Raw genomic sequence first — 26911 nt, 5'->3', positions numbered from 1 at the left:
CGCAACTCGTTTTCGAGCTCCAAGCGCGGGCAGCTTGCCAAATCTGGTTGGAGTGCCCCTGTGACGATCGTGCATCTCGACTGCTGCCCAGAGGGGCCAGCACGCTTCGGGTGAAGGCTCTGTGGACCGAGCGCGCCCGCTTTTCGTGCTTGTAAACCAGCTCGATCCCCTCGTAGAGACTTCCTTCCTCTCAAGGCGCTCCTCCCATACGACTCCGGACTGCCCTTGCGAGCGGTATCTTGTTAATGACCTTGGTCTAAGCCCTTCTTGTCTTTCCCACCCTTACACTCGTTTATTGGGCCGCGAAGACTTAGCATCCGCTTCCACCACGACAACTACTACCGCCAAATACCAATACCTAGTAGTTTTCTCAGCTCTGCAATCGTTCTGGATCAGCAATTCGCCTCTACGTCAATTACCTAGCCCTCCCATACCTTATCGACGGGCCGTGCTTCTCCAACTCTCCGCGTCTGCGTCACCCATTTGGTCGCCTTACATATAGGGTCGACAGCTGTCCGAAACCCAGACAGTATCGCTCGCTATCCGCTTAACGACAACTACGAATATACATACTTAATACTCCGCCATGGTTTGGCAAGACATGATGGGCCTCGCCGCCCGTGCGGTCTTTGCCCGCGAGATCGACCACTCTACCCCAGACATTGACGACCCTTGGCCAGCTAAGGATGTGAGTACAGCGACTGCCGACTGTGGCTACAGAAACTGACTGCAGTAGATTGCCTACGTTGCCATCATCGGTGGTCTCATGTTGGCTGCCCTGCTCGAGTGGTTCCTCTGGGTTGCCGCTTTCCTGTACTGCATTGTCAAGGTCTTCCAAAAGGCCGAGACGATCAGTGTCCGCATTCTGTCCATCTTCTTCGGTATCCTCTTCTTCGCTCTCCGGTAAGCATTCCAACTTCTCCATGCGAGTCCAAGTCTAACCGAGACAGTGCCATCTTCTTGCCTATCATGGTCGTTACCCTCCCCCTCCCGTCGCAAGTCACCAAGTACTTCCCCCAGGAGATGGTTGGCTTCCTCCAGTGGTTCGCCTTCTGGTCGTTCGCCGGTCTCTTGACCGTCCCGTGGCTGTTCTGTGTCTACCAGCTCGTCACCCACTCCGTTGGTCGCAGCCGCAGGATTAAATCCGTTCTCGACGAGGCATCTGCTCCCAAGGTCGTCATCATCATGCCTTGCTACAAGGAGATTCCCGAGATTCTTCTCCGAACTTGCGACTCGCTAGTCGACTGCGAATACCCACCCTCCTGCCTGCACATCTTCCTCTCCTTCGACGGAGACCAGGAGGACGAACTCTACCTGAACACTATCGAGAAGCTCGGTGTCCCTCTTACGCTCGACACCTACCCCAAGTCCATCGATGTCATCTACCGTAGCTGCCGCATTACCATCTCCCGCTTCCCTCACGGTGGTAAGCGTCACTGCCAGAAGAGGACATTCAAGCTCATCGACAAGATCTACTCCGAGTATCTCAAGCGCAACGACAATCTGTTCGTCCTCTTCATCGACTCCGACTGCATTCTCGACAAGACCTGCATTCAGAACTTCATGTACGAGATGGAACTCAAGCCCGGCAGCAAGAAGAACATGTTGGCTCAGACTGGTGTCATTACCTCCACAACCGAGAAGAACTCGCTCATCACCCTTCTTCAAGACATGGAATACGTTCACGGTCAACTCTTCGAGCGTTCAGTCGAATCTGGCTGCGGTGCCGTCACTTGCTTGCCCGGTGCCCTTACTATGCTTCGATTCTCCGCTTTCCGCAGGATGGCCAAGTACTACTTCGCTGACAAGGCCGAGCAATGCGACGATCTCTTCGACTACGGCAAGTGCCATCTTGGTGAGGACCGTTGGCTCACTCACTTATTCATGATTGGCGCCAAGGAACGTTACCAGATCCAGATGAACACCGGAGCATTCTGCAAGACCGAAGCTGTGCAAACCTACCAATCTCTGCTCAAGCAACGTCGCCGCTGGTTCTTGGGTTTTATCACCAACGAAGTTTGTATGTTGACTGATATCCGTCTCTGGAAGCGCTACCCGATCCTCCTCATTGTCCGCTTCATGCAGAACACCATCCGAACCACCGCCCTGCTCTTCTTCATCTTGTGTATTTCTTTGATCACTACCTCGCAAAAGGTTGCCAACCTTCCCGTTGGTTTCATCGCCATCTCTCTGGGGCTTAACTGGCTTCTCATGTTGTACTTTGGTGCCAAGCTCGGTCGCTACAAGATCATGCTGTACCCCCTCATGTTCATCGTCAACCCCTTCTTCAACTGGGTGTACATGGTTTACGGTATCTTTACCGCCGGTCAGCGTACATGGGGTGGGCCTCGTGCCGATGCTGGTAGTGCCGACACCAAAACTACTCCCCAGGAGGCTATTGAGGCCGCAGAAGCGACTGGTGACGATCTGAACGTTGTTCCTGAGACTTTCAAGGCTGCTGCCGAGGCGCAGAAGCACCGCCCAGCCGCTATCCCTCTCCAGCCTGGCGACAACATCGATGGACGCTTTGCCGCCGCAGAACGCCTGCCCAACGGATGGTACCAACAGGGCAACGACTCTGGTCTTACGCTTCCCAACACAATGCCCCGCAACCCCAACGTCCCTCATGTACCTCTCCACCCCCGTTCTTCGATGGACTCCTTCGCGTCGCAAGAGACCTCCGCCGCCAACTCCATCTACATGCCCCGTCGTGTCGAGAGTTTCATGGACCCCGAGGATGCGCGTATCTACCACAAGACTCAGCAAACACAAAAGCCTGCCGGAGGAGCCTTCTACGAAGAGCCGCGAGGAGGACCCTACGAGGTCGGCCAGGGTTCTAGCAAGAAGATGTACACCGAATCTGTTGACTCCATCGACGACGACTCAGTATACCAGTCCAAGGGCCCGCAACGACCTGGTCAGATGCGTACCAACAGCGACCTTGCCCATGCCCCAGCCCGCACATCGCCGCTATCCAACGAGCAGAAGGGCCATGGTCTCGAGTCGCCCAAGCCTTCCTACAGCAGGACCAACAGCTCAGACCAGCGCCAGGGACGTAGCCCTCTTGCTCAGCAATACGTTCACACCGCACCTGGTGAGGACTATGAGCTACAGGCCCCACAGCAAAGCAGCCTGATGCGTGATGTGTCACCTGCGCCGCTAGGCCAACCTCAGATGCCTGCATCAAACCACGGACGAAGCGACTCAACCGACTCGAAGAAGCGGAAGCGCCTCAGCAAGCAGCCCCGCAAGTAAACGCTTTCTTCTGCATGATCTAGCATCTTGATCTTTGTTCCATCTTCTGCCTAGAAGGCTGCATCAACGACATACCAGCATTAACCTTTTCTTTTATCATCAAACCTTGTGCGCATTGGATGTCCCGGCGTTTTCAGCGAGCACCGCAACACACCGCGAGTGATTCTTCTTCTCGCAAAAACTATTTCCTTATTGTACATATATTACATCATTACATGACGGCGGGGTGTGTGGCTTTTGGACAAAAAACTACGGGATCACGACTTGGTTCGCTCTTCGGATGCCTTGGGGTATATATGTTGTAGGAGCTATGTGATGGATCATACGCACATCACCTTTTCTTGCTTAATGTCTAGAAGTAACGTCTTTGACGAGACGTTGAATGAAATGGTCTTACTGCCACACTTGATATTACTTGCAACCTGATGCTGAACATGGAACCGAAAGTGTAGTCGTCCAACATCTCGTCTGTGTAAAATAAATATGTACCATCACTACTATCGATACAACAATCCCTCCACCTCCTCCGCAACCGCCAAACTGCTAGTCAAGCCCGGAGATTCCATGGCCAACAAATTGACAAACCCCTCATACCCCTCTTCCTTACAAATTACAAAATCCTGGAAGTCCTTCCCACTCGTCGCCGCCAGCTTACCCAACTTCGGTCGTATCCCCACGTAATCCGGTTGAATAGCGTCTCTATCCACACCGGGAAGATACGTCTGAATATCATCAATAGCCTGCTTCATATTCTTCGTGTTGGGTGTGTAATCATTCGGTGAGTCCGTCCACTCCACATCCGGTCCGAAACGAATCCGCCCGGCCATGTCGAGCGTGAGATGTGTGCCCAGTCCGCCGTGGCCTGGCACGGGAGCGGGGTAGACGAGTGTAGAAGGTTTAGGCCGCGAGACAGCGTAGGAGAAATACGACCCTTTTGCGTAGAAAGCTTTTCTGTGGCGTTCCTTGGGCAAAATCATATTTGAGATTTCCACGGCGAAGAGACCCGCGGAGTTTATCAACGTGTCGGCTGTTATGCTGCTTTCCTCGCCATCTGCTCCTGTTGTTGTGATTTCCCATCCCGAGCGTCCGGAGTCGAGGGGCGTGATGTGTGTGACTGTGGATTTGAATGCGCAGATTCCACCGGCGTTTTCAAAACCGCCTTGCAGGTATTGCATCAGGCTGTGGGAATCTACGATGCCTGTGCTGGGGCTTTCTAAGACGCCGGCTTCGGCACGGACGTCTGGTTCGCGGCGGTGGGCTTCTTCTTTGCTGAGGAAGTGGATGGGTACGTTGATGCTTTTGGCGAAGTCGTGGACTTTTTGTAGGGCCTCCATTTGTGCGGCGTCTTGGGCGACGATCCATTTTCCGGTGTTGCGGTGTGGTATGTCGTGGTTTTTGCAGAGCTCGTATAACATGTCTTTTCCGCGCAGACATAGCTTTGTCTTGAGAGAGGTGGGCCCGTAGTAGAGGCCTGCGTGTATGACTTCGCTGTTTCGTGAACTTGTTTCTGTGCCGACATGGCCATGTTTTTCTATCAGGACGGTGGAGGCGGAGTCTCGTTGTTGGAGTTTGCGGGCTATGGCTAAGCCTATGACTCCGCCGCCTATGACGGCGTGCGTGAAGTCTGCGTTTCGTTGTATGCTTGAGGAGAAGTTCCTTGAGGTGGAGAGTATAGATTTGAGTTGTGGAGATGGTCGAGAAAGTATGCGCAATGCGGCCATGATGGAAATGGGGAATTAACAGTAAGACTCAGCGCACTATGCTGTACGACAAACGACGACACATGAACAGCATGAATCCTGGCTAAATAATAGCAGTAGGCCTAGAGTATGATTAATGGCAGTCTCGATAAGTGATGCTTATCAGTGGCTGAGATGCATTTTGGATGACGTTACGTGAAATGCCGTTCCTGACGCTAAACAGAGTGGGGTCTCTCATTTGTTACTTCAATTGGCATTCCAAGGTGTACATATCCCAAACAGTGTCCCAGATAACAAGATTGAGTGATTCGGATTCAAGAGACATATTGTTCCCAGGTTTGTTGGCTCTCTCTGCAACGGTCGTTTCGCGGTACCTCTTTCCCCCATACAGATAACGTCATCGGAACCCCAACCTCCAGAACCCCGACATCGCAACCAGGCCAATGTTCACAACCCTCACGAGACGAACGATATCACGTCCACCAACCACTGCCATCCTAACAAGACACTTCCACAGCACACCTTCTAACCTCGCCTCACCGCTCGTCGACCGCGTAAACAAAGTCACAATGGCGTCCTCATCCGGCACACCCAAAGTAACCTCCCTAGTCGACCTCCCCTCCTCAGAAGCCAAATGGGTAAAACTACAAAAAGCCACCTACGTCGACGCCAAAGGCAAAGAACGCATCTGGGAAATCGCCTCTAGGAAAACAACTGGCAAAGCAGGCGTCGACGCCGTAGCAATGGGAAACATCATCTACCACCCCTCCAAGCCCCCCTCCACAATCGTCGTCATCCAATTCAGGCCTCCAGTCAGTGGCTTCACAGTGGAATGGCCCGCCGGTTTAATCGATGCTTGCGAAACACCCGAGGAAGCTGCAGTACGTGAGCTCTACGAGGAAACAGGGTACAAAGGAAAAGTCATCTCGACAAGCCCGCCTGTGGCAGCGGATCCGGGTATGACGTCTGCGAATCTGTGTTTGTGCATGGTGGAAATTCATCTCAATGAAGGGGATCCGGAGCCGGAACAGCATCTTGATGAGGGAGAGGATATCCAAAGGGTCAACATTCCGATTAGCGAGTTGTATGCGAGGTTGGAGGAGTTTGCGAAGGAGGGGTATGTTATTGCGGCCAAGTTGTACCATTGGGCGGCGGGCGCGCAGTATGCTATTGATCATCCGGAGTTGTTCGCTAAGGCGCATAAGAAGAACGATTAAGAGGGGTGAGATAATGGTCTAGCTGGTTGTGTTACATGTGTTAGAACAACTAGTATCATAGTGGTGCGATTACAGCGCACCGAATCTACAATATCGGTACATTATCAATATTGGTCGATGATCTACCAGCTTCGGAAATCCTCTTCTAAACATATATACATCCCATTCATTGCCAAAAGAAAACACTACCCCGCCTTCTCATCATCAATCTGCCTCCTCAAATCCTCCAACACCCCCTTCCTATTCTCCAAATGCCCCTGTAACCCCTCGACCTGTTCCCTCACCGTCTCAATCTCCTCTCTAATGCCCCCCAACCCCTTAACCGCACCCCCCTCATCATTATCCAACTCCTTGAGCACATTCCTCTTATAATCAAGCAGCAACTCCAATTCACGCTTCACAAGCGCAGGCTTACTATCTTTACTGCGTCCATGCCGCCGATTCTCCGCTTCCTTCTCCACATCCGCAATCTTCTGTTCCAGCTCGCGCAGCTGCTTCTTCAGCCGCACCTCCTCCCAGTCTTCTGTTGTGCGGCCCCCGAAATCTGTGCCTTTGCCGCCGCGCGCGCCGTAGTTGGCTGCACGGTCGCCTACGCCCAGGCGCGTGAGGTATGCGTCGCCGAATTTGGCTTTGCGGCCTGTGACGGTGTTTTCGTCGCGGGTTGCTGCCCAGCGCGAGTTTGCGTTTGATTCAATGTCGTAATCTATGTGCGCTTTTTCGAAACTGGCGCGCAGGCTCGGGGGTACGCTGCGGGGGACGCGGAAGCCTTCGCTGCGTTGGTTGAGGATGTGGAGGAAGGCGAGGGAGGCGTCTTTGCCGACGCTTTCCCGCGCTTTGGGGTTTACGAGGTTCCAGGCGAAGCGCACGTCTGAGTCGGGCACGTTGTCTAGGCTGTCGAAGAGACCGGATAGGCTGTCGAAGGTTATGTTGCCGTGGCCGTCGCGGTTGGCTGTGTAGATTTCTTCGTATTTGGCTTTGTCCGAGGGCGACATGTACCAGTCGAAGCCGTCGCGCAGGCCGGGGGTGTCGTCATCGTCTTCGACGGTTTCGTAGGCGGGTTGCGAGCCGGAGAGGGCGCGTCCGGCTTGGACGAGGTGGGCTTTCGATTCGGGGACGAGCCAGTCGGGCAGGGCTTTTGGTACATCCATAGATATCTATGGAATGTTGGTCAGCTCCTGTTCCTCTCTCAATCCTCTATCTCCTCCATCGCCCTTGCAGACATACCCCATTAATTAGGTCAAAGATTAGTCTCATGGCGACGCAGAACTCTTCAAAGTCGAGCTTGCCATCGTTGTCCACGTCCGCCAAATCCCACACTCTTTCCAGCTGGTCATCGCGCAAATGTGAGTTCTTGAGCACAGGTGCAGCTTGCACGCCGTCTAGGTGGGTACCGCCATTGCTGAGCGAACTGAATATCTCCCAGTACTTTTCGATTTCGTCTTGCTCGATGCGGTTCGGCGCCATGCTTGCGGTCGGAATTGGCTCGAGTCTATCGGTTTGGGTAGGGGCAGACGGCGAGGTTTGTGTATGTCGTGGTGAGATTCGGGGGTGCTGGTTGGGGAATGTCGGGATGGCGGAGCTCTGGCCGCGCCTGCTGGGCTGGGGTACGTAGCTACCTGACGCTAGTCGTGCATCCACCGCCTGCGACTCCCATGCCTCACACGAATGGATTCATCGCTGAGCTCCATATCAACAACCAAGCTTGTTCATACATCACTGCAAAGGCAAAAGAGGGAGCTTTGTGTTGTGGTCTTCAATTCAGCTAGATATATGCAACAACTCCCTATTATCATCACGTCAAAAGAGCGATGTAAGTACGACCCAGATTCCCAGACACCCGAGTTTTCCCATTTAATCGTGCGCCAGATGCAAAAGATACATGTTTTTGCCAAAGGAAAGACGAAATGGCGTTACTGCCGTGCAGACATGTATAAACAACATCGCTAAATGCAAACAATTCTCAATCTTCTCCTTCTTACATCATGTTGGCAAGCTCGTGGTCGATGGCTTGGGTGAGGAAGATCTTCCTCTCGCCAGTGAGTTGCATCTGTAGTCTTTGCTCCGCAAGCGCGATGATTTGCTTTCGGGTGACCTTGTCGAGATCGGCGTCCTTGAGGCATGCTTGAACGGTCTCGATGATCTGGCCATCCGTCGGTCCATTCATCATGCTCTGGAAGTTGGTTGTGCTGCCAGGCCGTGACATGCTGGCGCCATAGCTGAGAGGGCTGCGTCCACGGATCGGTGGTGTAGACGACGCCATCAGGTTGTCTGAGCTCTGGAATCCGCCCATGCTCTGTCGTTGACCGTATGGCGAAGTGTTGTTGCCATTGTACATATCGCTCATGTTGCTCATCGACATGACGCGGCTTTGGTGGGGGTTGTCCTGGTAGCGCGACATGTTCGAGTATGTCGATTGACGTGTTTGCATGCCTTGGTATGGGCCAGGCGATTGTGGTGGCATGTGCGAAATGTGCTGCATATTGGACATGACGGTCGAGGCAGGCTTGACGGATGAGTAGACGGATTGCATGTCGTTCATCTCATATGCTTCGTCTTCGTAGGCATTGAAACCACCCTTCTCCGTGGCCATGCCTGGGAGACCGCGACGACCGGGAAGCTCATTGCGCTCGGCGTACTCGTCCCAGCGCATCATGGGAATGGCCTTGGGGTCAAATCCTTCGTCATCCGTTGTGAGAACCTGCTTAGTGCCTTGCTCGCCGATGACGACACGCGTGTTACCCCATGAGAAATCGTCCATGTACCAGAAAGAGTACATAGGAAGTACGAGAGAGTAGATAGGGAAGGCCAGGAGGTAGATGATCATCCATCCAACATGCTGCCATTGTCGCTTGATGATGAAGATGAGCGCCTGAAGACCGTACACCGCCCCCAACATGATGATAGAGACAATGGGCAATTGGCCCGAGCCACTGGCGACGGTGTAGATGAGGAATACCAGGTATGCGCAGACGGATGGCAGGACAAGAGTACCGAAGAGATCGACGAAGACGACGAATCGCATCGAGAAACAACAGAAACCGCAGAGATCCTTCAGGAAGACGAGTTCGGCCAAGTTATGGATAGTCGAGTTGATCCATCGACGTCTCTGGGAGAGCAGAATACTCCACGTGTCGGGGGCGGCTGTGAGAGCGTACGCATCGGGAATGAACTTATAAGACATGGCAGGGAAATGCTTCGTCATCAAAGTCGTCAGGTAACGATCCTCACCAAGCGAGAGAAGATTCTTCTTGTGCAGTGTGTCGACAACACAGTCTGCGTAGTCCTTGATGATCTTGTCCGAGATGATGAGAGGCTTGCCCTTGTCGGCCGTGCGTAGGCGATACATGGTGAAACTGATACGAATTAGCACCACACATTGCAGGCAGGAGGGATTACTTACCATCCAGGCAAACAGGTGACACTGCCAAACAAACTCTCAAAGGCCTTGGACAGATGATGCGAAATGTAGTACTCGTAAACCTGGATCATAGTCCACCAGGACCGGTCTTCATTTTCCAAACTCGTCTCACCACAGATACCGGCGATCTTCGAGTCATGGGCACACGCTGCTACCAGACGGTTAAGAGCATCGGGCTTGACCATGGTGTCGGCGTCGATCATGAGCAAATACTCGTATAGTTCCGGGTCAACACCGATAATGTTGTTGACCTGGTGGAACATTTCCAGCTCCAAGGGGTTCATGGCTGAGCGGTGGTGGACGCGGTTGAGGAAGCTCATAAGCAGAATTTGAGAGTCACGCTTTCCTCGGTTACCTGGCTTGGACTTGTGCTGTTCCGACTCCTTGCCCATCTTGACGACCACTAGGTATGGTACCACATTGCCTTCGAATTCGTACAGACCAGAGTAGACCTTTCCGTAGTTGAGCTGCTGGCTTCCCTCGCCGACCGACCAAAATGGAAGGGCAGGAGGGTCGACCTTGGGGTCAACACCGAGGATGTCGAGTACAATCTTGGGCGTCGGACGATCGTTACCACCACCAACAATCATTCCGTCGCAAATGACACAGATGAGTTTTCGCTTGTTGTCGTAAGAGAGGGCAGTCAAAGAGTCCAAACTCTTTCGGAGCGAATCCTCACCCTCGGTATAGGCTGGCACCTGACAGATGACAAACTTATCCTGGTTTGCGGGGCGTTTGCGTGAGCCGAGTTGAAGCGCAGCTAAGAATTTGATGACGATGACTGCACCGATGATGATCGTGACGACGAGTAGGATGTAGTCGTTGACCTGGCACTTGGCTGATTTACGGAAATCGACTTGACCGACGTAGAACAAGTTGTCGAGACATTGCTTGTTGAACTGTTGCGCATTGTTGTTGAGGTTGTTGCTGAAGTCCTCCTTGAGGTTCTGACCGGCGTTGCTCTTTACCATGTCAATCAGTTTGGGATCGAGGAAGTTGTACTGGTCCTGGTCCCGCATGTAGTCAATCGTGGCGAAGTAGTCCGTCAAGTCGTAGACCCTGTCGTCAAGCCTGAACCACATGTGATTCAGATCTTCACCTTCATCCTTGATCTTTTTCTCTTCCCAGACGAGGGGTCCCTTCTTGAATTCCTTCATAGCGGGAAGAAAGACGTCAGGGTACCATGTCTCGCTCTTCAAAGCGGCGCTGTCTGGCATATTTGTCCTGGACCCAGACCCGTGCACAGCGATTGCGTTGAGGTTCTCAGCGGTGGATTGGTTGAGTGTCAGCTGCAACACCCGGTTTTGAGGCGTGTCTTTGATAAGATTGGGGCAAGCAATGTATAGCGGAGGAACGACGTATGGGTCCATGTTGGCACCAGCCATTTCCATCATTCGATCCCGGGTAGCCTCGGTGTTGGAGTCACTGTGCTGCTTCTTCCAGAAAGAGGTCAAGTCGTATACGACACCCCGATGACTGACGAAGTAGTCGTCCTCTCCTTGGTGCTGTGACACTTCTTTCTGGTTCCAGACCTTGTCCTTGTTGGGGCACAAGAGTTTACCGAAAGCGACAATGTAGAAAACGATGGCGGCATTGAGCAAGACGATGAGTAGGACCAAGACAAACTTCTCTCGCCATGCCATGCGCACGTCGGGCCGCTTCATACGGCCAATCCACTTGAGGAGCGGCGAGGGGATCCAGAAGGTGAGGGCCCAAACGAAGAAAACCCAGAGCCTTCGAGTGCCTGTGAGAGGGGTTTCTGTTACAACAGCGTTGCCACCAGACTCCATGTCGTAGTAGCTGACACCCTTGTTCTCGTCGCCCTTGGCTCCGAGACCGTAGTCACCAGGTCCCGCCGTGGGGAGCGTGCGCGTAGTAGGGGCGATTGACTTAGCATCTGCTGCACCTGGCACGGCCAGACTTGTGGAGCTCTGGAACGGGTTCTGAGGAGCCGCAGACATGTCTGGAAGAGGTGGGAAGAAGGCACTTGCTGTAGGCGGGAGCGGGGTGGAGTATCCGTTGTCCATGCCACCCATCATGTTCGGGGAACCACCCATCTCGTGTGTCTTCAGATCAAGCTGCGATTCCGCCTCCCACCATGTGCCCTCCCTGACCCACACACGCTCTTTCCCGACCATGACTTCGCCGTTGCTCCAGCCGCGCTGCAGGGTCCAGTTTTGAATACCCTCTTGACCGTCCATGCAGCCCAAGGGAGCGTATCGGTCGTAGAATTCATGGTGGTCGAAGTCGGCAGTAAAATCGAGGTTGCGGTTGCGACGATTAGCCCACTCGGGAAGTCGCCACTCGCGAAGTTGTCGAGATACTACGCCGGCCTGCCAGGTCGAATTGAGATCCTGGTTCAGCGACGTGGGGATGACATCTGTGGGGTGTATTGCCAGTTGAAACCAGACTCTGCTACTGGCCACTGTCATGGCCAGGTCGAAACGGTCATGCTTGCCTAAGACGATGCCGCTGTTGGGTACCGGGTTAAGCATCTTCTTCACGAGGTTGTCCTCATCAGGAATCTCAAGAGCGAGCTTTTCCAACACAGCCTCACGCTTTTCTAGATCAGCTTCCTTTTCGCGAAGCGCGGCTCCGTTAATGCCAAGTTCTGCCGCACAGCTCTGCATGGCCTCGCGCATGCCCTCAAGCACGGAATTGCTGACAGGCGGCACTTGGACACCGTCATCGCGCATCTCGGCGTTGATACCTTCGCTGTCGTCGAAGACAGTACGCAACGCAATTGCTTTTCCGAGAGTACGGCTGGGAATTTCGACGACAGTGATGTTGACAATGTCTCCATCCTCCGATTCGTTGGGTGTCATCATGCCGCTGCCCTCACTGCTGTCCATGGCATAGCCAGACTTGGCGCGGTGGATGTCCTCCTTGATTGAGTTGTTGGCGTGAGAGATAACGTAGTCGACGATTGCTTCGTAGATACCACCGATTGCGACCTCGCGTTCGTTGGAACCAAGCTTCTGGCGGAAGGTGTCTTCAGGCAGGTCCATGAGGTTCTCTACATCTTCGCACACTGAAGCAAGAGATTCTTCGTCCATGAAGTAGTCGAGGGTATTACCGAGCTTCAGAAGTCCAGTCAGACAGCTGATAAGTCTGGTCAGCTTTTGGCCCTTGATACCAATCGCCTTGAGGTTGGCTCGGAAGTCTTCGGCAGCAGCGGCATCGTCAGCATCGGGGAGGTAACTGGGAGGGTCGTATGTTCCGGATCGTCGGAGAAGGGCGTAGTGGTCGAGGGACTGGATGTCCAAGTACTCCCTCTCCTGCCGGGAAGCTGAGCTCGAGTTGAGGTAGTAGAAGACATCGAAAGCGCGTGTGCCACTCTTGCTAGGGACTTGGAGCAAGCCCTGCTGCACGTCCAGGCCGGAGGTGGACAACTTGATCTCAGCTCCGACGACACCGCCAGCAAGGTTGATGGTGAAGACGGCAGCCAGGGCCGAGTAGCGAGGGGCGGATGGGTTCTCCGGAGTTACGCAGTGTGTAAAGGCCTTGAGAGCCTCGAGCGCAGTGTAGAAGTTGCCCGGGAGGGACAGAGGCAGGCTAGAGACGAAGGGCGAGAATAGCGAGGGGCTTGAGTCGTGCAGCGAACTGCGCGGGTCAGTGGATGATGGTGGACGGAGGCAAGTTGGATACATACGCAAGGACTATGCAGCCGTCCTCAGCTCTCCGGCGGGCATGTTCCCATGCCTTTCGCCCCAGCTCGAGGTCGACTGTGCCACCAATGCGGTCGTCGATGATGCTCTTGGCATTGACCCATGTGTTGACGACCAGACTGGTGCTGGCCTCGAGGTTGTATGAGCGGCCGTTCTTGTAGGCGGAATTGAGCGTGTTGAGCAGCGTCGTGGTGGATGTCTGCGAGGGCGAATTGCCTGGGCGCGATGCCGAGGCGGATGCCGTCGAGTAGACGGACATGCGGGAGTTGTTGACGAAACTCATGGTTGCGGGCTGAGGCGGGTCGCCCCTTCCGTGGATGCGAGTACCGTTACTATAGCGAGGGTAGGTGGAGTGCAACCGCGTGTCAACTGCAGCTGTCTTGTCTTCCCAGAGGTAAAGTGTCTGGGCGAGAGCGGTACGGGTCGCGCGTAGACGCAACTATTACACAGCGACGGAGCAAAAGGCCAAGCGAGTGGACGGATTAAACGATTGTATGGAGAAGAACAAAATGCAGACAGCAAGAGAGGCTCGTGGAACGCAGACCGAGCAGCAGTGATGTTTGTTGGCTCAGGGCGAGACGCATTCCCGGCCAGCTGCATGGGGCATGGCGGCGTATCGCTAGAGGGGGTTAGCAGCCTGACTAAGGCCGGCGCGAGGCAGCTCAATGCATCAACACCAGCCGGACATGGATGGCGAGTCTTGGTTTTCGTGGCCACTACCACCTGCGGCACCGTCCCATGGGCCTGTGATACGAGCGGGTGGCGTGGATGCGATGCCAGCCCCTATTTTTAGTCCGATTTACTCATGTTCTCGATATTTCCTGGCACCACATGGTGTGAACAAGCAATAGTCGGAGAATTCTCCCTCATTCTATGACGGCCATGGCCATCTAATCGATAAGAGCAAACTCGACGGCGCATCTGGGTCTGCGGAGATGGCGCCCGATGTCTGAAGCTTGTAACATGGCGCAGACTGCAGGCACATCCCAATATCCACCCTCACTCCCTTTCATCTAGCTCTCATTTGTCTTTGGCTCCATGGTTTCAACGCGACCGAATCACGCCGGGACAATTTCAGATCTCGACCTGACGTCAAAGCGCACCCCTCGTTGGGACCGACAAAATCAATCCTTGTCTCTCCATCGCGGGCGCTACCCAAGGGTCTACTTTATCGTGAAGTCACGTACACAGCCTCCCGCTGTCTAGGGCAGTGGGCCTCAGCGCCGGCTGGCCCGACGTTTTCAGGCGAGCAAAACAAACGTTGGCTGACGGCTGTCGAGCGACGAAAAAACTATCGACAACAGTCGGGGGCATGGGCATGCTCCGTCGCCGCGCAATCGATACGGTTTCGACGGTTAGTGCATTGAAGCGTGCAGCGATGATCGTTCCCGGGGGCGCGCGACCGCTAGCACGCATGTCTGGTAGTGGTTCTCTGCCATACGCCTCCGGGTCCCAGATCTACGTCCACGCCTCGAGAAACAGGTGTAACGTGAGGACAATATTGTGCAGACATGGATCTCGGGGTCAGGCCGTGTCGCGGTGCCATCCAACGTGCTGCGATGCTCGACATTTCTCGCGACCTTTTCGTCGCATCAATAAGCAGGCGAGTGGAGCCGCAACGGGGATGCGAGGCAATAGGGCTGTTCAGCGTATTCTATTCTATTTTTGCGCCCCCTTTTCGTGATCGCTGGGTCTCCCAGTCAACACACGCCAAAAAGCGGCTGGTGCGGCGGCGGGCGAAGCTGAGCTAGAAGCATCGTAGCCCCATGCTCTCCAGCGCTCCGTCTGGTCCAGAGTAGAGTTAGACAGCATACCGTGCCGGCCCCTTTGCAACGCAACTCAACGGCTTTGGCTTTGGCATCCTTTACCTTCGTTTGTATACCCTTTCCCACATTCGCTGATTGTAATTATTCCCGCCGCGTGTTTTTCTTGTTCCGCCTGTCTTGCCAGCAGCTTGCGGACCCAACACCAACAACATTGAAGAGTCTCCACGACGCGCAGTTGCCATCCGAACGTCGACCGCGCTTGCCTGACCCCTCAGTCTCTCACTCGCTCCCACGGGGACGCGGCTGCCCATCATGGCTTCCAATCCGCTGCAGAACCCCTCGCTGCCTTCGCTGCCCCAGCACCAGCAAAACGACACGGGCTTGACTTCGGCCCTCGCCAGCCGATACCACGCACATCTCCCCATCGCGGCCCTCTCCTCCCAGGGCATTGTCGCCATCAATACATGCACAGATGCAAGTCTAGGTGTAGATGGCGGTAAAGAGGGAAGCGCCCACCAGGCCGCTGAGGACCTCTCGCACAGGGCCTACACGCGCCTGGGACACCGCTCCGAGGATCAAGCCATTGTCTTCCTGTAAGTACCCAAACTTCATTTCTTAGGTGCCTCTAACATATTTCAGTGGCGAATCTGGCTCCGGAAAGACGACCATCCGCGGACACATGCTGCGGTCCTTCATGTCCTTCTCCCAAACACCGCTCTCCAAGAAGATTGAGCATGCCAACTTTGTCTTCGATGCCTTCACCACAACCAAGTCCCTCACTACCCCGCAAGCGTCCAAATCTGGTCTCTTATTAGAGCTCCAGTATAATACCACGACCGCGAACAACGCCACCCTGCTTGGCGCTCAGTTCCTCGCCCACCGTCTCGAGCGCAGCCGCATCGCTTCCGTGCCGACAGGAGAGCGCACCTACCATGTTCTTTACTATCTTCTCGCCGGCACCAGTATCAACGAGAAGAAGCACCTGTTCCTCGACGCAGTAGGTGGAGAGGGTGCAGGCAACCGCACCTCGCTCGGCTCGAACAAGAGATGGCGCTATCTCGGACACCCTACACAGCTCAAGGTCGGCATCGATGACTCCAAGGGCTTCGCCGATTTCAAGGCCGCCCTCCGGAGACTTGAATTTGGCAAAGAGAGCATTGCAGGCATCTGCGAGATCATGGCTACCATCATGCACATTGGTCAGCTCGAGTTCGAGATGGGCCAGAACACAACCCCTGCGCCTGATGAGAGCGGTGGCTACTCTCACGAAGGTGGAGAGTCCATTACGGTTGTCAAGAACCAGGAGTCTCTAGTACCCATTGCCCAGTTCCTAGGCGTTGCCGTATCCGATCTGGAGCAAAGCTTACGGTACAAGTCCAAGACTCTATACCGCGAGCGTGTTACCGTCATGCTGGACCCCAAGGGTGCCCGAGCCAATGCAGATGAGCTTGCCCGTTCTCTGTACTCGCTCCTCGTCACTTGGGTCATGGAGCAGATGAACTCAAGGATCTCAGTGCCATCCGAGCAAATCTCAAACACTGTTTCCATGGTCGATTTCCCTGGATTCGCCAACTTCGCCGCCACTGGATCATCACTGGACCAGCTCCTCAACAACACTGCAAACGAGTCTCTCATCTCTTTCTGCCAAGAGAGCTTCTTCCAACGGCAAATCCAAGAGCTGGAAGCCGAGGAGATCTCTCTGCCGCCCATGGCCTTCTACGACAACACAGCTGTCAAGACCGGCCTCATGAAGCCCGGCAATGGTCTCCTGAGCATCCTAGATGACCAGATGCGCCGTGGCAAGACTGACATGCAGTTCCTCGAGGCCATTCGCAAGCGTTTCGACGGCAAGCATCAGGCTATTGTTCCTGGAAGCTTGACAGTCGTGCAACCAGGCAGCAACTTCCCCACCCCCAACACTTCGCCCACCTTTACCATCCGCCACTTCACTGGTGACATCGACTACAGTGTGGAGGGTCTTTTGGAGGAAAACGCTGAGCTCATCTCTGGCGACATGATGCACCTGCTCAAGTCCGCCCAGGCTCCCTTCGTTCAACAGCTCTTTGGACAAGAGGCTCTTCAGAAGATGACGCACCCTAAGGAGAAGTCAGCCATTGTTCAGGCTACTGTCAGCTCCAAACCTACACGTCAACCTAGCATGGCGAAGCGGAAGGCCGACAAGACTGGTCGATTCGGACGTCAACTGAACGTGTTCGACGAGGATGCCATTAGTGATGCAGAGAGTAACATCTCGGGCACGAAGAAGCCCGGTGAAGCTCAGAAGCAGACTGGTGCCGCAGGCCAATTCATCAGCTCATTGAGGACCATTGAATCGACAATGCGCAAAGCCAACGCCTACTTCGTCTTCTGCTTGAAACCAAATGACCGAAGGATCGCCAACCAGTTCGACAGCAAATGCGTCCGTCAACAAGTTCAGGCCCTGGGCATTGCCGAGATCAGTCAACGTCTTCGGGTGGCTGACTTCAGCATTTTCATGCCTTTCGCCGAGTTCCTTGGGCTTGCACAAACTGATCTTGCCATTGTTGGAAGCGACAAGGAGAAGGCTGAGATGGTTCTCGATCACAAGCCGTGGCGGGAGAATGAAGTTCGTGTAGGTGCCACTGGTGTCTTCTTGAGCGAGAAGTGCTGGCTCGAAATCGCCAACGTTTCAAACATCGCTCCTTACGCTCGTGGTCCTACTGATTCCAACGACAATCTGCTTACTCCTGATGCTGGTCGTTCATACGGGGATGTCCGCGCCGGTCTCCTCTCGCCCTCGCCTGGTGCTTATTACGACGACAAGAGCGGCAACTACTTTGGCCAGAGGGATATCGATGCTCGCTCAGAGGCGCCATCGGGCATCACGAATGGCGACATGTTCCACGGCTTGGAACAGCCTAAGGCTATTGACGACGAGAAGGCTGCTGAAGCCAAACTACAAGAGGTCGAGACCATTCCCACGTCAAGCAGTCGAAAGAGATGGGTGTTCATTGTCTATGTCATGACATGGCTCATTCCCGACTTTGCTATTCGGTACATCGGACGTATCAAGCGCAAAGACGTACGCATGGCGTGGCGAGAGAAGTTGGCTATTAACATGATCATTTGGTGGAGTTGTGCCTTCGTCATCTTCCTCATGATCGGCTTCCCCGCTGTTATTTGCCCGAAACAACACGTCTACTCTGCTGCCGAACTGACATCCTTCAACGGCAAGGATGGGAACGAGGCTTACGTTGCCATTCGTGGTATCGTCTACGACCTGGGAGAATTCATCCCTCACCATTACCCAAGCATCGTGCCACAGAAGAACCTGGAGAAGTACGCTGGAAAGGATGCGACCAATCTGTTCCCTGTGCAGGTTTCTTCTCTGTGCTTAGGCAAAGACGGAAAAGGAATCAACCCAGCCGTGCAGCTGAACTACAAGAACTCGAACTACACCGACTCTGCAGTGAACAATCTCATCAGTACCACCGACATCAACGCGCAATACCATGACTTCCGATCTTTCACAAACGACACTCGTGGAGACTGGTGGTTCGAGCAACAGATGTTCCTCAAGGCCAACTACATGAAAGGTCGTGTTGGATACAGCCCCGAATACCTGAAGACACTTGGAAACAAGGGTAACTCGATCGCCTACATGAATGGTCGTGTATACGATTTCACGGATTACATTCCTGGTGGTCGTGAGGTCAAGTTCAAGGTCGGCGAAGAGCCTGATGACAAGAACATTGATACCGATTTCATGGACCCAAGCGTTGTGGACATCTTCCGAGTTCAAGCCGGTAAAGACATCACCAAATACTGGCAGAACCTCAACTTGAATCAGCAAACAAAGGCGAACATGGAGACCTGCATGAACAACCTGTTTTACGTTGGCGATCTCGACACCAGAAACTCGGCCAAGTGCCTGTTCGCCAAGTACTTCCTCCTCGCAATCTCCATTCTCTTGGTTAGTGTTATCGGATTCAAGTTCCTTGCGGCCCTTCAGTTCAGCCGAAAGACCGATCCGGAGAACATCGACAAGTTCATCATCTGCACTGTGCCTGCCTACACCGAAGACGAAGACTCCCTCCGTCGCGCAATCGATTCCGCCGCCAGGATGAAGTACGATGACAAGCGCAAACTACTTGTCATTGTCTGCGATGGTATGATTATAGGTCAAGGCAACGACAAGCCTACTCCTCGCATCGTTCTCGACATTCTTGGTGTTCCAGAGGCTACCGATCCCGAGCCTCTCAGCTTCGAGAGTTTGGGTGAAGGTCAAAAGCAACACAACATGGGTAAATGTTACTCGGGTCTATATGAGGTACAGGGTCACATTGTACCTTTCCTGGTCGTCGTCAAGATCGGCAAGCCTTCGGAAGTCTCCAAGCCTGGTAACCGCGGAAAGCGTGACTCGCAGATCATCCTCATGCGATTCCTGAACCGTGTGCACTACAACCTCCCCATGACACCGCTTGAGCTCGAGATGCACCATCAGATCCGGAACATTATTGGAGTCAATCCCACCTTCTACGAGTTCCTCCTCCAAATTGATGCCGATACCGAAGTCGCACCTGACGCCGCCACTCGATTCGTTGCAGCCTTCCTCCACGATACCCGCCTTCTTGCTATTTGTGGTGAAACCGCTCTTACCAACGCCAAGTCTTCGTTCGTTACTATGATGCAAGTGTACGAATACTTCATCTCCCACAACCTGACCAAGGCTTTCGAGAGTTTGTTCGGTTCCGTCACCTGTCTTCCTGGTTGTTTCACCATGTACCGCATTCGCGCTGCCGAGTCTGGAAAGCCATTGTTCGTTAGCAAGGAGGTCGTCGAAGCCTACCAAGAGATTCGGGTCGACACTCTACACACGAAGAACCTGTTGCATCTGGGAGAAGATCGCTTCTTGACCACGCTACTTCTCAAGTTCCACCCCAAGTACAAGACCAAGTACACGATGCGAGCACATGCCTGGACTGTTGCACCTGACAGCTGGTCCGTCTTCATGTCTCAACGTCGTCGCTGGATCAACTCTACTGTTCACAACCTGATTGAACTGATTCCGCTTACTCAGCTTTGTGGTTTCTGCTGCTTCAGTATGCGCTTCATCGTCTTCATGGATCTTCTTTCAACGGTTGTACAACCCGTCATTGTTGTCTACATCGGTTATCTCATCTACACGCTGGTGTGGTCGCCCGACGTCGTCCCTGTCACTGCGTTTATTCTTCTTGGTGCCATCTATGGTCTGCAGGCCATCATCTTCATCATCCGGCGCAAGTGGGAGATGATTGGTTGGATGATTATCTATATTTTCGCAACACCTGTCTTCGCGTTTGGTCTGCCTTTGTACTCCTTCTGGTACATGGACGACTTCTCGTGGGGTAACACTCGTGTGGTTGTTGGTGAGAAGGGTCAGAAGGTTCTTGTCACAGATGAAGGCAAGTTTGATCCTGCCAGCATCCCCAAGAAGAGGTGGGAGGAGTACCAAGCGGAGATGTGGGAGCAGCACACCATCCGGGACGACCGCTCCGAGGTTTCAGGATACACGTACGCCACCAGGAAGCCTTTCGGAGGCGGATCTGTCGCTGGCTCCGAGTATGGAGGCATGCCACCATCTCGCTCTGCGTCTCACCTTAATCTCCCACGCTACGACAACCACTCACGATTGAGCCTCGCCCAGAGCGGATACGGTGCGGACAGCATGGAAATGTCGAACCTGCCAAGTGACGATGCCATCTTGATTGAGATCAAGGACATCCTCTCCAAGTCTGATCTCATGAACGTCACCAAGAAACAGATCAAGGGCGAACTAGAGCAAAGGTATGTCGATCCCAATTTGTTGACACAATCAATACTAACATCATGACAGATTCGGATGCGATCTCACTCTCAAGAAGCAGTTCATCGGCTCAGCCGTCGAGTCACTGCTGATCAGCGGCCAACTCTACTAGGCCGTTGTGTCTTCAGTTTGTCACGGCTTCGTTGATGCTTTATGACTCTACGTGTTGCCAAAAGATACCGTTTCGTTGTCAGTCACTCATACAGCCATGTCGTGCCTCAGCACATGGCTTTTATCGCTACTATTGTAATATCGCTATTGCATTCTCTCATTGGGTCGGAGTTACAGACCCTGGAACGGCGTCTAATGTATTGGGATTGAATGGAGCAACACGTTTTGTTTTTTGTCGTCACTTTGAGTGTATTTTGCGTCGAAAGGGAAAACATGGATGTAGATTTGGGTTGTAGGATGAGAGACTAGCTATGAGAATCGCATACGGATACACATCACACATTTCCCATGACTCGTCCATTCATGCGCTGATGCTTTTGATCACATGTGTCATCGGTCACGAGTAAAGCCTAGAGAACAGATGAGTCAAAAAGTTGTCATGCTACCAAAATCAAGCATGAAGAACGTGGGAAGATGATTCAGTGCAGGCATCAATGCTATGCCAGCGATTGGTCCGAGCGCCTTCTACCCCTCCACAGCTAGCCGTTCGCCGCCCGCCGCCACACAGAACAATCGATAACTCCAACGGAATTTCGCAGCGGCCAGTGTGCGTTTGCATTTTTCTGTCACTCTTTTGCGGTCCAGGCCTTTATTGGTTGATTCGGGACCCATTCTCCTTCGGCTCCGGTTTTACCTGCTATTACTCGCACTGTGTGACGCGCCTGCCTGCTGAAGCACTTGCGATTTCTACGGTCCATTCCCACGGACTACAAGTGCCACCCGTCGAGTGCACCCCACACCCCAAGTAATACACCGCATACACAATGCCGCCCAAGAAGAAGAACAACAAGAAGGCGCAGGACGACGACTGGGAAGCCGAGCTCGGCGAGTCTGTTGCGCCCCAGGATGGCGCTGCAGCTGATGCCACGCCTGAGGATGCTGTCGCCGACGACGATGCTGCTGGCGGCGGCCTGATGGCGGCTCTTGCGAAGCGCGGCAAGAAGAAGAACAAGAAGGGCGCAAACAATGAAGTTGAAGGCGAAGACCCGCCTGTCGACGACGCGAATGGAGACTTCGACGACAAGGCACCCCAAGAAGGAACCTTCGACGACGATGACGACGATGTCTTTGCTGGAAACTATGGCAAGAAGAAGGGCAAGGGCGGCGCTGCTGCGAAGGCAGAGGAGCCTGTCGAGGAGAAGACGGATGATGCTCCTCGTGTAAAGACCAAGGCAGAGAAGGAGAAAGAAAAGAAGGAGAAGGAGAAGCAGCGAAAGAAGGAACTGGTATGTTCGCAGCATTTGACATGCGCATCGTACGAATTTGTACTGACCACCTGATAGGCTGCAAAGAAGAAGGCCACTGGTCCTGCCAAAGCCGAACCTGCGAAGGCCGCCGAGGCCAAGCCAGAAGCCGCTGCCACACCCTCAGCTCCTACCGCAGATACTACCCCCGCTGCTGGTGGCAAGAAGAAGAAGCTCAATCCTGCGCTAGCTGCCCTACAAAAACAACAGGAAGAGCGCAAAAGGAGGGAGGAAGAGATTGCGCGCGCCGAAGCTGAAGAGAAAGCTAGGCTGGAGGCGCTGGAGGCACAAGAGGCTGAGGAACAGAAGAAGAAAGAAGAGGCTAAGGCTCTGAAGAAGCAGCGAGAAAAGGAAAAGATCGAGCAGCTGAAGAAAGAGGGCAAGTACATGACAAAGGCTCAGAAAGAAGCCAAGGCAAAGAACGAACTTCGTCTGCAGCAGCTGCTCGAGCAAGGCGGCACAAAGGTCGCTGGACTTGCCGACGAGGTCGACAAGAAGAAGAAGCCAGTGTACGACGACCGTAAGAAAAAGAAGAAGAAGCAAGCCGAGAGCCAACAGGAGAAGGAGGCTCGGGAAGCTGAGGAGGCGGCCAAGAAGCTGGAGGAACTCAAGCTGGCTGAAGAGCAAGCCGCCGCTGCAGCTGAGGCCGCAGAAAAGGCCAAACTTGACGCGGAAGCGAAGAAGGGAGAGGACGGTGACTCTGCCGAAGACTGGGAAGCCCAAGCCGACGAATTGGAGGGAGTCAAAGACAGCTGGGATGTCGATACCGACGAGGAAGAAGAGCGAAAAGCAAGCGAGAAGAAGGCCAAGGAAGAGAAGGCGGCAGCGGAGAAGGCTGCAGCAGACAACGCCTCCAAGTCCAAGGATACCAGCTCAGACTCCGATTCCGAAGACGACAGCGAAGACGACTCATCGGAAGACGAGGAAGGCACTGCTACGCAACGAGCTGAAGCCGCTCGCAAAGCTGCCGCCGCAGAACGACGAAAGCAGGCTCACGAGGAGGCTCTTGCAGCGCGGTCAAAAGATAATCTGCGATCTCCCATTTGCTGTATTCTTGGTCACGTCGATACCGGTAAAACGAAGCTGCTTGACAAGATTCGTCAGACCAACGTGCAAGAAGGCGAAGCTGGAGGTATCACACAACAGATTGGTGCTACCTACTTCCCTGTCGAGGCACTGCAGAAGAAGGTCGCTGTCGTTAACAAGGACAACGACTTCGTCTTCAATGTCCCCGGTCTCCTAGTAATCGATACACCTGGTCACGAGTCTTTCACCAACCTCCGGTCCCGTGGTTCCTCACTTTGCAACATTGCCATCCTCGTCATTGATATTATGCACGGTCTTGAACCTCAAACTATCGAATCGATGAAGCTCCTCCGAGACAGGCGCACACCTTTCATCGTCGCTCTCAACAAGATCGATCGTCTGTTCGGCTGGAAGAAAATCGATAACAACGGTTTTGAAGACAGTTTGAGCCTCCAAAAGGCCTCGGTTCAGTCCGAGTTCGAGGAGCGATGGACCTTTGTTCGCACCCAACTGCAAGAGCATGGTTTCAACTCAGAAATCTTCAACCGAAACAAGCATGTCCAAGTTCGTCTCCGTGTGCCCAACATCAGCACATACCGGAGAGGGTATTCCAGACATGATCAAGCTTATCGTCAAGCTTACGCAAGAGCGTCTCACCAACAATCTCATGTATCTTTCTGAGGTTGAGTGTACTGTGCTTGAAGTCAAGGTCATCGAAGGTCTGGGTACCACGATCGATGTCATCCTGTCCAACGGTGTCCTTCGCGAAGGTGACCGGATAGTGCTATGCGGCAACCCAGAGCCTATAGTGACGAATATTCGAGCGCTATTGACACCGGCCGAGATGAAAGAATTACGTGTTAAGTCGCAATACGTGCACAACAAAGAAGTCAAGGCTGCCATGGGTATCAAGATCGCTGCCGATGGGCTCGACCAAGCCATCGCAGGTTCGCGTCTGCTTGTCGTCGGTCCGAATGACGACGAGGAGGATCTCATGGACGAGGTCATGGGTGATCTAGCCCATTTGCTCAGCAAGGTCTCCAAGACTGGCCGTGGTGTCTCCGTACAAGCGTCTACCCTTGGTTCGCTCGAAGCGCTCCTCGAGTTCTTGCGTGTATCGAAGATTCCTGTCGCTACCATCTCCATCGGTCCTGTCTTCAGAAAGGACGTCCTTCGTGCAGGTATTATGTTAGAAAAAGCCAAGGAATACGCCGTCATGCTGTGCTTCGACGTCAAGGTCGACAAGGACGCCAAAGCGTACGCAGAGGAGATCGGTGTTAAGATCTTCGAAGCCGACATCATCTACCACTTGTTCGACAAGTTCACGGCGCACATGAAGCAGCTCGAGGAACAGCGGAAGGAAGATTCAAAGATGTTGGCCGTCTTCCCTTGCGTACTCAAGCCTGTCGCTGTCTTTAACAAGAAGGATCCCATCATCATTGGTGTGGATGTCACTGAAGGTGCTCTAAGGATGACAACGCCTATCTGCGCGGTCAAGAAGAACGCTACCACCGGCGCCAAAGAACTCGTCCACCTCGGAAGAGTGTAAGTCCCCCTATACCTTTCCTCTCCTTCTCACATCACTTTACTAATCCCTTTAACAGCACATCCATCGAGCGCGACCACAAACCCATGCAAATTTGCAAGCGAGGCCAGCCATCCGTCGCCGTCAAGATCGAAGGCTCCAACCAGCCCATGTACGGTCGCCACCTGGAAGAAGACGATATCCTCTACTCTGCTATTAGCCGAAAGAGTATCGATACGCTTAAAGAGTACTTTAGGAGCGATGTCAGTCAGGAGGAGTGGAAGTTGATTGTGCAGTTGAAGAACATTCTTGATGTGCAGTAAAAGGTGGATATGGATGGAAGGTCAGGGGAAGAGGGGAGAGTGGAGGGGTGGGAGTTAGACGGTGGTACTGTATGATTTTAAAGTCTATTTAGTGTAGGTTTGGCCACTATTTAGTGGGTTTCTTTTTCTTGCCTTTCTAGGCGCGAGCAATAGCATTTGTTTGGCGTTGTAGTGCAACAGATTCATCTACCCTACGTTTCGCAACTTGGCTTCTCTCCCTACCTCCAAAGGGAAGGTAACATGGCACGCTCAAGCAGGCTCTCACTGCCATCCCGCAACTGACCCCGTCAGCAAGCCTGCTGCGTGCATTACGATTTGACCTAGAAGACCACGCTTCTCCATCTCCTGGTCTTTGGGTCTTTCGACATTGGTTATTGAGGGATCGCGGCGATGGGTCAGGCTGCGTACGACAAAATACAGTGCGTCGGCCACCCTAATCAAAAAACCTGTAGACTCAAATGGTTGACCGGTCCACGCCTCGATTATCCGCAGCTACGTTATTTCGGTGTATCAGGCCCCGATCACACCAGTTGTTGCGCTGTCCATAGAGGAGCAGAGAGGAGCTGGTAACCCTTGACCGAATACTACAGAGACCTTAGCTGGTGATCTCTCGACATCCCTCCTTCAGCTCGCTCAAACTCTAATCATCCTCTTCGTCGTCGCTGGAAACTGGCTAGACCGACATGTGGTAGCGGTGCAGCATATTGGATGCACCCACTGTTGAAGTTTGCAGTGTGCGCTTGGGTCTGCATAGCTATCGTAGGGAGATATGGCAATGATCGCGAAGGCTTTGCCGTAACCGGGAACTTGACGTCTTCAGAAACTTTGATCTTGATCTGAGATTTCGCATCGACCTTGGTGGATGAAGGGATGGATTCGGTTGACGAAGATTTAGGCAACGCGTCCTTGGTGAGCGATGGGAAGAGAGCGCGCGCGATCTCGAGTGATAGGACTGAGGACATGGCAGATACAAAAAAATCGTTCAACAAGGCCTGTCGTACAAGTGATGAATATGGAAAGGTGGATTGAAGTTGGGTCTTTGCTATCGCTGAGTGATGATGGATTTCGTCCCGACGTGAACGAGCGCATAATTATACTTGGTCACGGCATTCTCGCACTGCTTGCAGGAGTTTGCGAAATGCGAGCGGACCAAACAATTGAAGGTCTATCGAGGCGGAGGAGTGGCTCAGGCATGATTACGCAGGCTCACTTCTTCCCATTGAGGACTTTGTTGCGGAGGAGCCTCGACGGACGCGTGGGAGAGTGTTGGTGTTTTGCGCGATTGGCTGGGTCGCACCTGCGATTAGCGGGCGCAGCAACCGAAAGATCAACAATGAAGGATTGCGCCAGGCCCCAGCGACGTCTTTTGGCAAAGCTTGCGATGACTGCATTTCCTTCCCATCCTATTTTCTTCACACCTGCCAGATCTTTCTTCGTCGCGATGGTCCGCAATTCTAGGTTGACTGGGTGGACGCGTCTGTGGTAACAAGGCAGGATCGCTTCGGCGAGGAGTCAGGGCTTTCACCTCGGACTGCTGCCACCCGCGCTGCTGATTCGCGACAGGCTGTTCAAAGCTATACACTAGATTGCATCAGAGCGCGACAACAGATCATTTCTCGGGCCCGTGCGTGTACTTCGTCATCGCGTTCCCAGCTGTCTGGTATCGACGAAATCTACTTAGCTGCATGCCTTTCGGCGACCCAAAGGATGAATAGAGCGCAAGCATATGGGAGAGCTGTTCTTCCCTACACGTATCAAGAAGGGTTTGGGCTAT

The 26911-nt window shown here is 53.5% G+C and overlaps 7 protein-coding genes across 7 annotated transcripts; 4 read left to right on the top strand and 3 right to left on the bottom strand.

Moving 5' to 3' along the window:
- The first annotated feature begins 192 nt into the window (after positions 1-192).
- BKA58DRAFT_340156 (chitin synthase-domain-containing protein) lies at positions 193-3660 on the top strand. The gene is made up of 3 exons (XM_046168325.1): positions 193-688; positions 737-903; positions 951-3660. Exons 1-3 carry the CDS (start codon positions 587-589, stop codon positions 3253-3255), a joined length of 2574 nt encoding a protein of 857 aa, XP_046023984.1. The 5' UTR covers positions 193-586; the 3' UTR covers positions 3256-3660.
- On the bottom strand, positions 3661-5163 carry BKA58DRAFT_386261 (FAD dependent oxidoreductase). The gene has a single exon (XM_046170445.1). The coding sequence runs from the start codon at positions 4974-4976 to the stop codon at positions 3753-3755; it is 1224 nt and encodes a 407-aa protein (XP_046023983.1). The 5' UTR covers positions 4977-5163; the 3' UTR covers positions 3661-3752.
- Positions 5164-5524: 361 nt separating this feature from the next.
- On the top strand, positions 5525-6172 carry BKA58DRAFT_318224 (ADP-ribose pyrophosphatase; the record flags this gene model as incomplete). Its single annotated transcript, XM_046167664.1, has 1 exon — positions 5525-6172. The coding sequence occupies one exon, from the start codon at positions 5525-5527 to the stop codon at positions 6170-6172; it is 648 nt and encodes a 215-aa protein (XP_046023982.1).
- A 92-nt stretch (positions 6173-6264) lies between these two features.
- BKA58DRAFT_188179 (cytoskeletal adaptor protein saga) lies at positions 6265-7825 on the bottom strand. Its single transcript, XM_046165544.1, has 2 exons — positions 7397-7825; positions 6265-7326 (listed from the first exon to the last, which is right to left on the bottom strand). The coding sequence occupies exons 1-2, from the start codon at positions 7634-7636 to the stop codon at positions 6358-6360; spliced, it is 1209 nt and encodes a 402-aa protein (XP_046023981.1). The 5' UTR covers positions 7637-7825; the 3' UTR covers positions 6265-6357.
- An 11-nt stretch (positions 7826-7836) lies between these two features.
- BKA58DRAFT_362266 (chitin synthase 6) lies at positions 7837-13789 on the bottom strand. Its single transcript, XM_046168805.1, has 3 exons — positions 13243-13789; positions 9573-13193; positions 7837-9525 (listed from the first exon to the last, which is right to left on the bottom strand). Exons 1-3 carry the CDS (start codon positions 13539-13541, stop codon positions 8148-8150), a joined length of 5298 nt encoding a protein of 1765 aa, XP_046023980.1. The 5' UTR covers positions 13542-13789; the 3' UTR covers positions 7837-8147.
- Positions 13790-15026: 1237 nt separating this feature from the next.
- BKA58DRAFT_386257 (chitin synthase-domain-containing protein) lies at positions 15027-21297 on the top strand. The gene is made up of 3 exons (XM_046170444.1): positions 15027-15617; positions 15664-20829; positions 20879-21297. Exons 1-3 carry the CDS (start codon positions 15337-15339, stop codon positions 20958-20960), a joined length of 5529 nt encoding a protein of 1842 aa, XP_046023979.1. The 5' UTR covers positions 15027-15336; the 3' UTR covers positions 20961-21297.
- A 486-nt stretch (positions 21298-21783) lies between these two features.
- BKA58DRAFT_458721 (uncharacterized protein) lies at positions 21784-25520 on the top strand (the record flags this gene model as incomplete). The annotated part of the gene is made up of 4 exons (XM_046174683.1): positions 21784-22245; positions 22303-23863; positions 23904-24834; positions 24894-25520. 4 exons carry the CDS (start codon positions 21784-21786, stop codon positions 25135-25137), a joined length of 3198 nt encoding a protein of 1065 aa, XP_046023978.1. The 3' UTR covers positions 25138-25520.
- Positions 25521-26911: the final 1391 nt, after the last annotated feature.

This window comes from Alternaria rosae, assembly GCF_020736505.1.
Source record: "Alternaria rosae strain MPI-PUGE-AT-0040 chromosome Unknown BKA58scaffold_6, whole genome shotgun sequence".
NCBI classification, from domain to species: Eukaryota; Fungi; Ascomycota; class Dothideomycetes; order Pleosporales; family Pleosporaceae; genus Alternaria; species Alternaria rosae.
Note: the sequence above shows the minus strand (reverse complement) of the source record. Positions and strands in the feature narration are given on the sequence as shown.

Coding starts and splice junctions, on each gene's coding strand:
- BKA58DRAFT_340156 (XM_046168325.1), top strand. CDS start 587: ATGGTTTGGCAAGACATGATGGGCCTCGCCGCCCGTGCGGTCTTTGCC. Junction 689..736: donor ACCCTTGGCCAGCTAAGGAT/GTGAGTACAGCG, acceptor TGACTGCAGTAG/ATTGCCTACGTTGCCATCAT. Junction 904..950: donor ATCCTCTTCTTCGCTCTCCG/GTAAGCATTCCA, acceptor TAACCGAGACAG/TGCCATCTTCTTGCCTATCA.
- BKA58DRAFT_386261 (XM_046170445.1), bottom strand. CDS start 4,976: ATGGCCGCATTGCGCATACTTTCTCGACCATCTCCACAACTCAAATCT.
- BKA58DRAFT_188179 (XM_046165544.1), bottom strand. CDS start 7,636: ATGGCGCCGAACCGCATCGAGCAAGACGAAATCGAAAAGTACTGGGAG. Junction 7,327..7,396: donor TCTTTGACCTAATTAATGGG/GTATGTCTGCAA, acceptor AACATTCCATAG/ATATCTATGGATGTACCAAA.
- BKA58DRAFT_362266 (XM_046168805.1), bottom strand. CDS start 13,541: ATGAGTTTCGTCAACAACTCCCGCATGTCCGTCTACTCGACGGCATCC. Junction 13,194..13,242: donor GACGGCTGCATAGTCCTTGC/GTATGTATCCAA, acceptor TGACCCGCGCAG/TTCGCTGCACGACTCAAGCC. Junction 9,526..9,572: donor GTCACCTGTTTGCCTGGATG/GTAAGTAATCCC, acceptor AATTCGTATCAG/TTTCACCATGTATCGCCTAC.
- BKA58DRAFT_386257 (XM_046170444.1), top strand. CDS start 15,337: ATGGCTTCCAATCCGCTGCAGAACCCCTCGCTGCCTTCGCTGCCCCAG. Junction 15,618..15,663: donor GATCAAGCCATTGTCTTCCT/GTAAGTACCCAA, acceptor AACATATTTCAG/TGGCGAATCTGGCTCCGGAA. Junction 20,830..20,878: donor AAGGGCGAACTAGAGCAAAG/GTATGTCGATCC, acceptor ACATCATGACAG/ATTCGGATGCGATCTCACTC.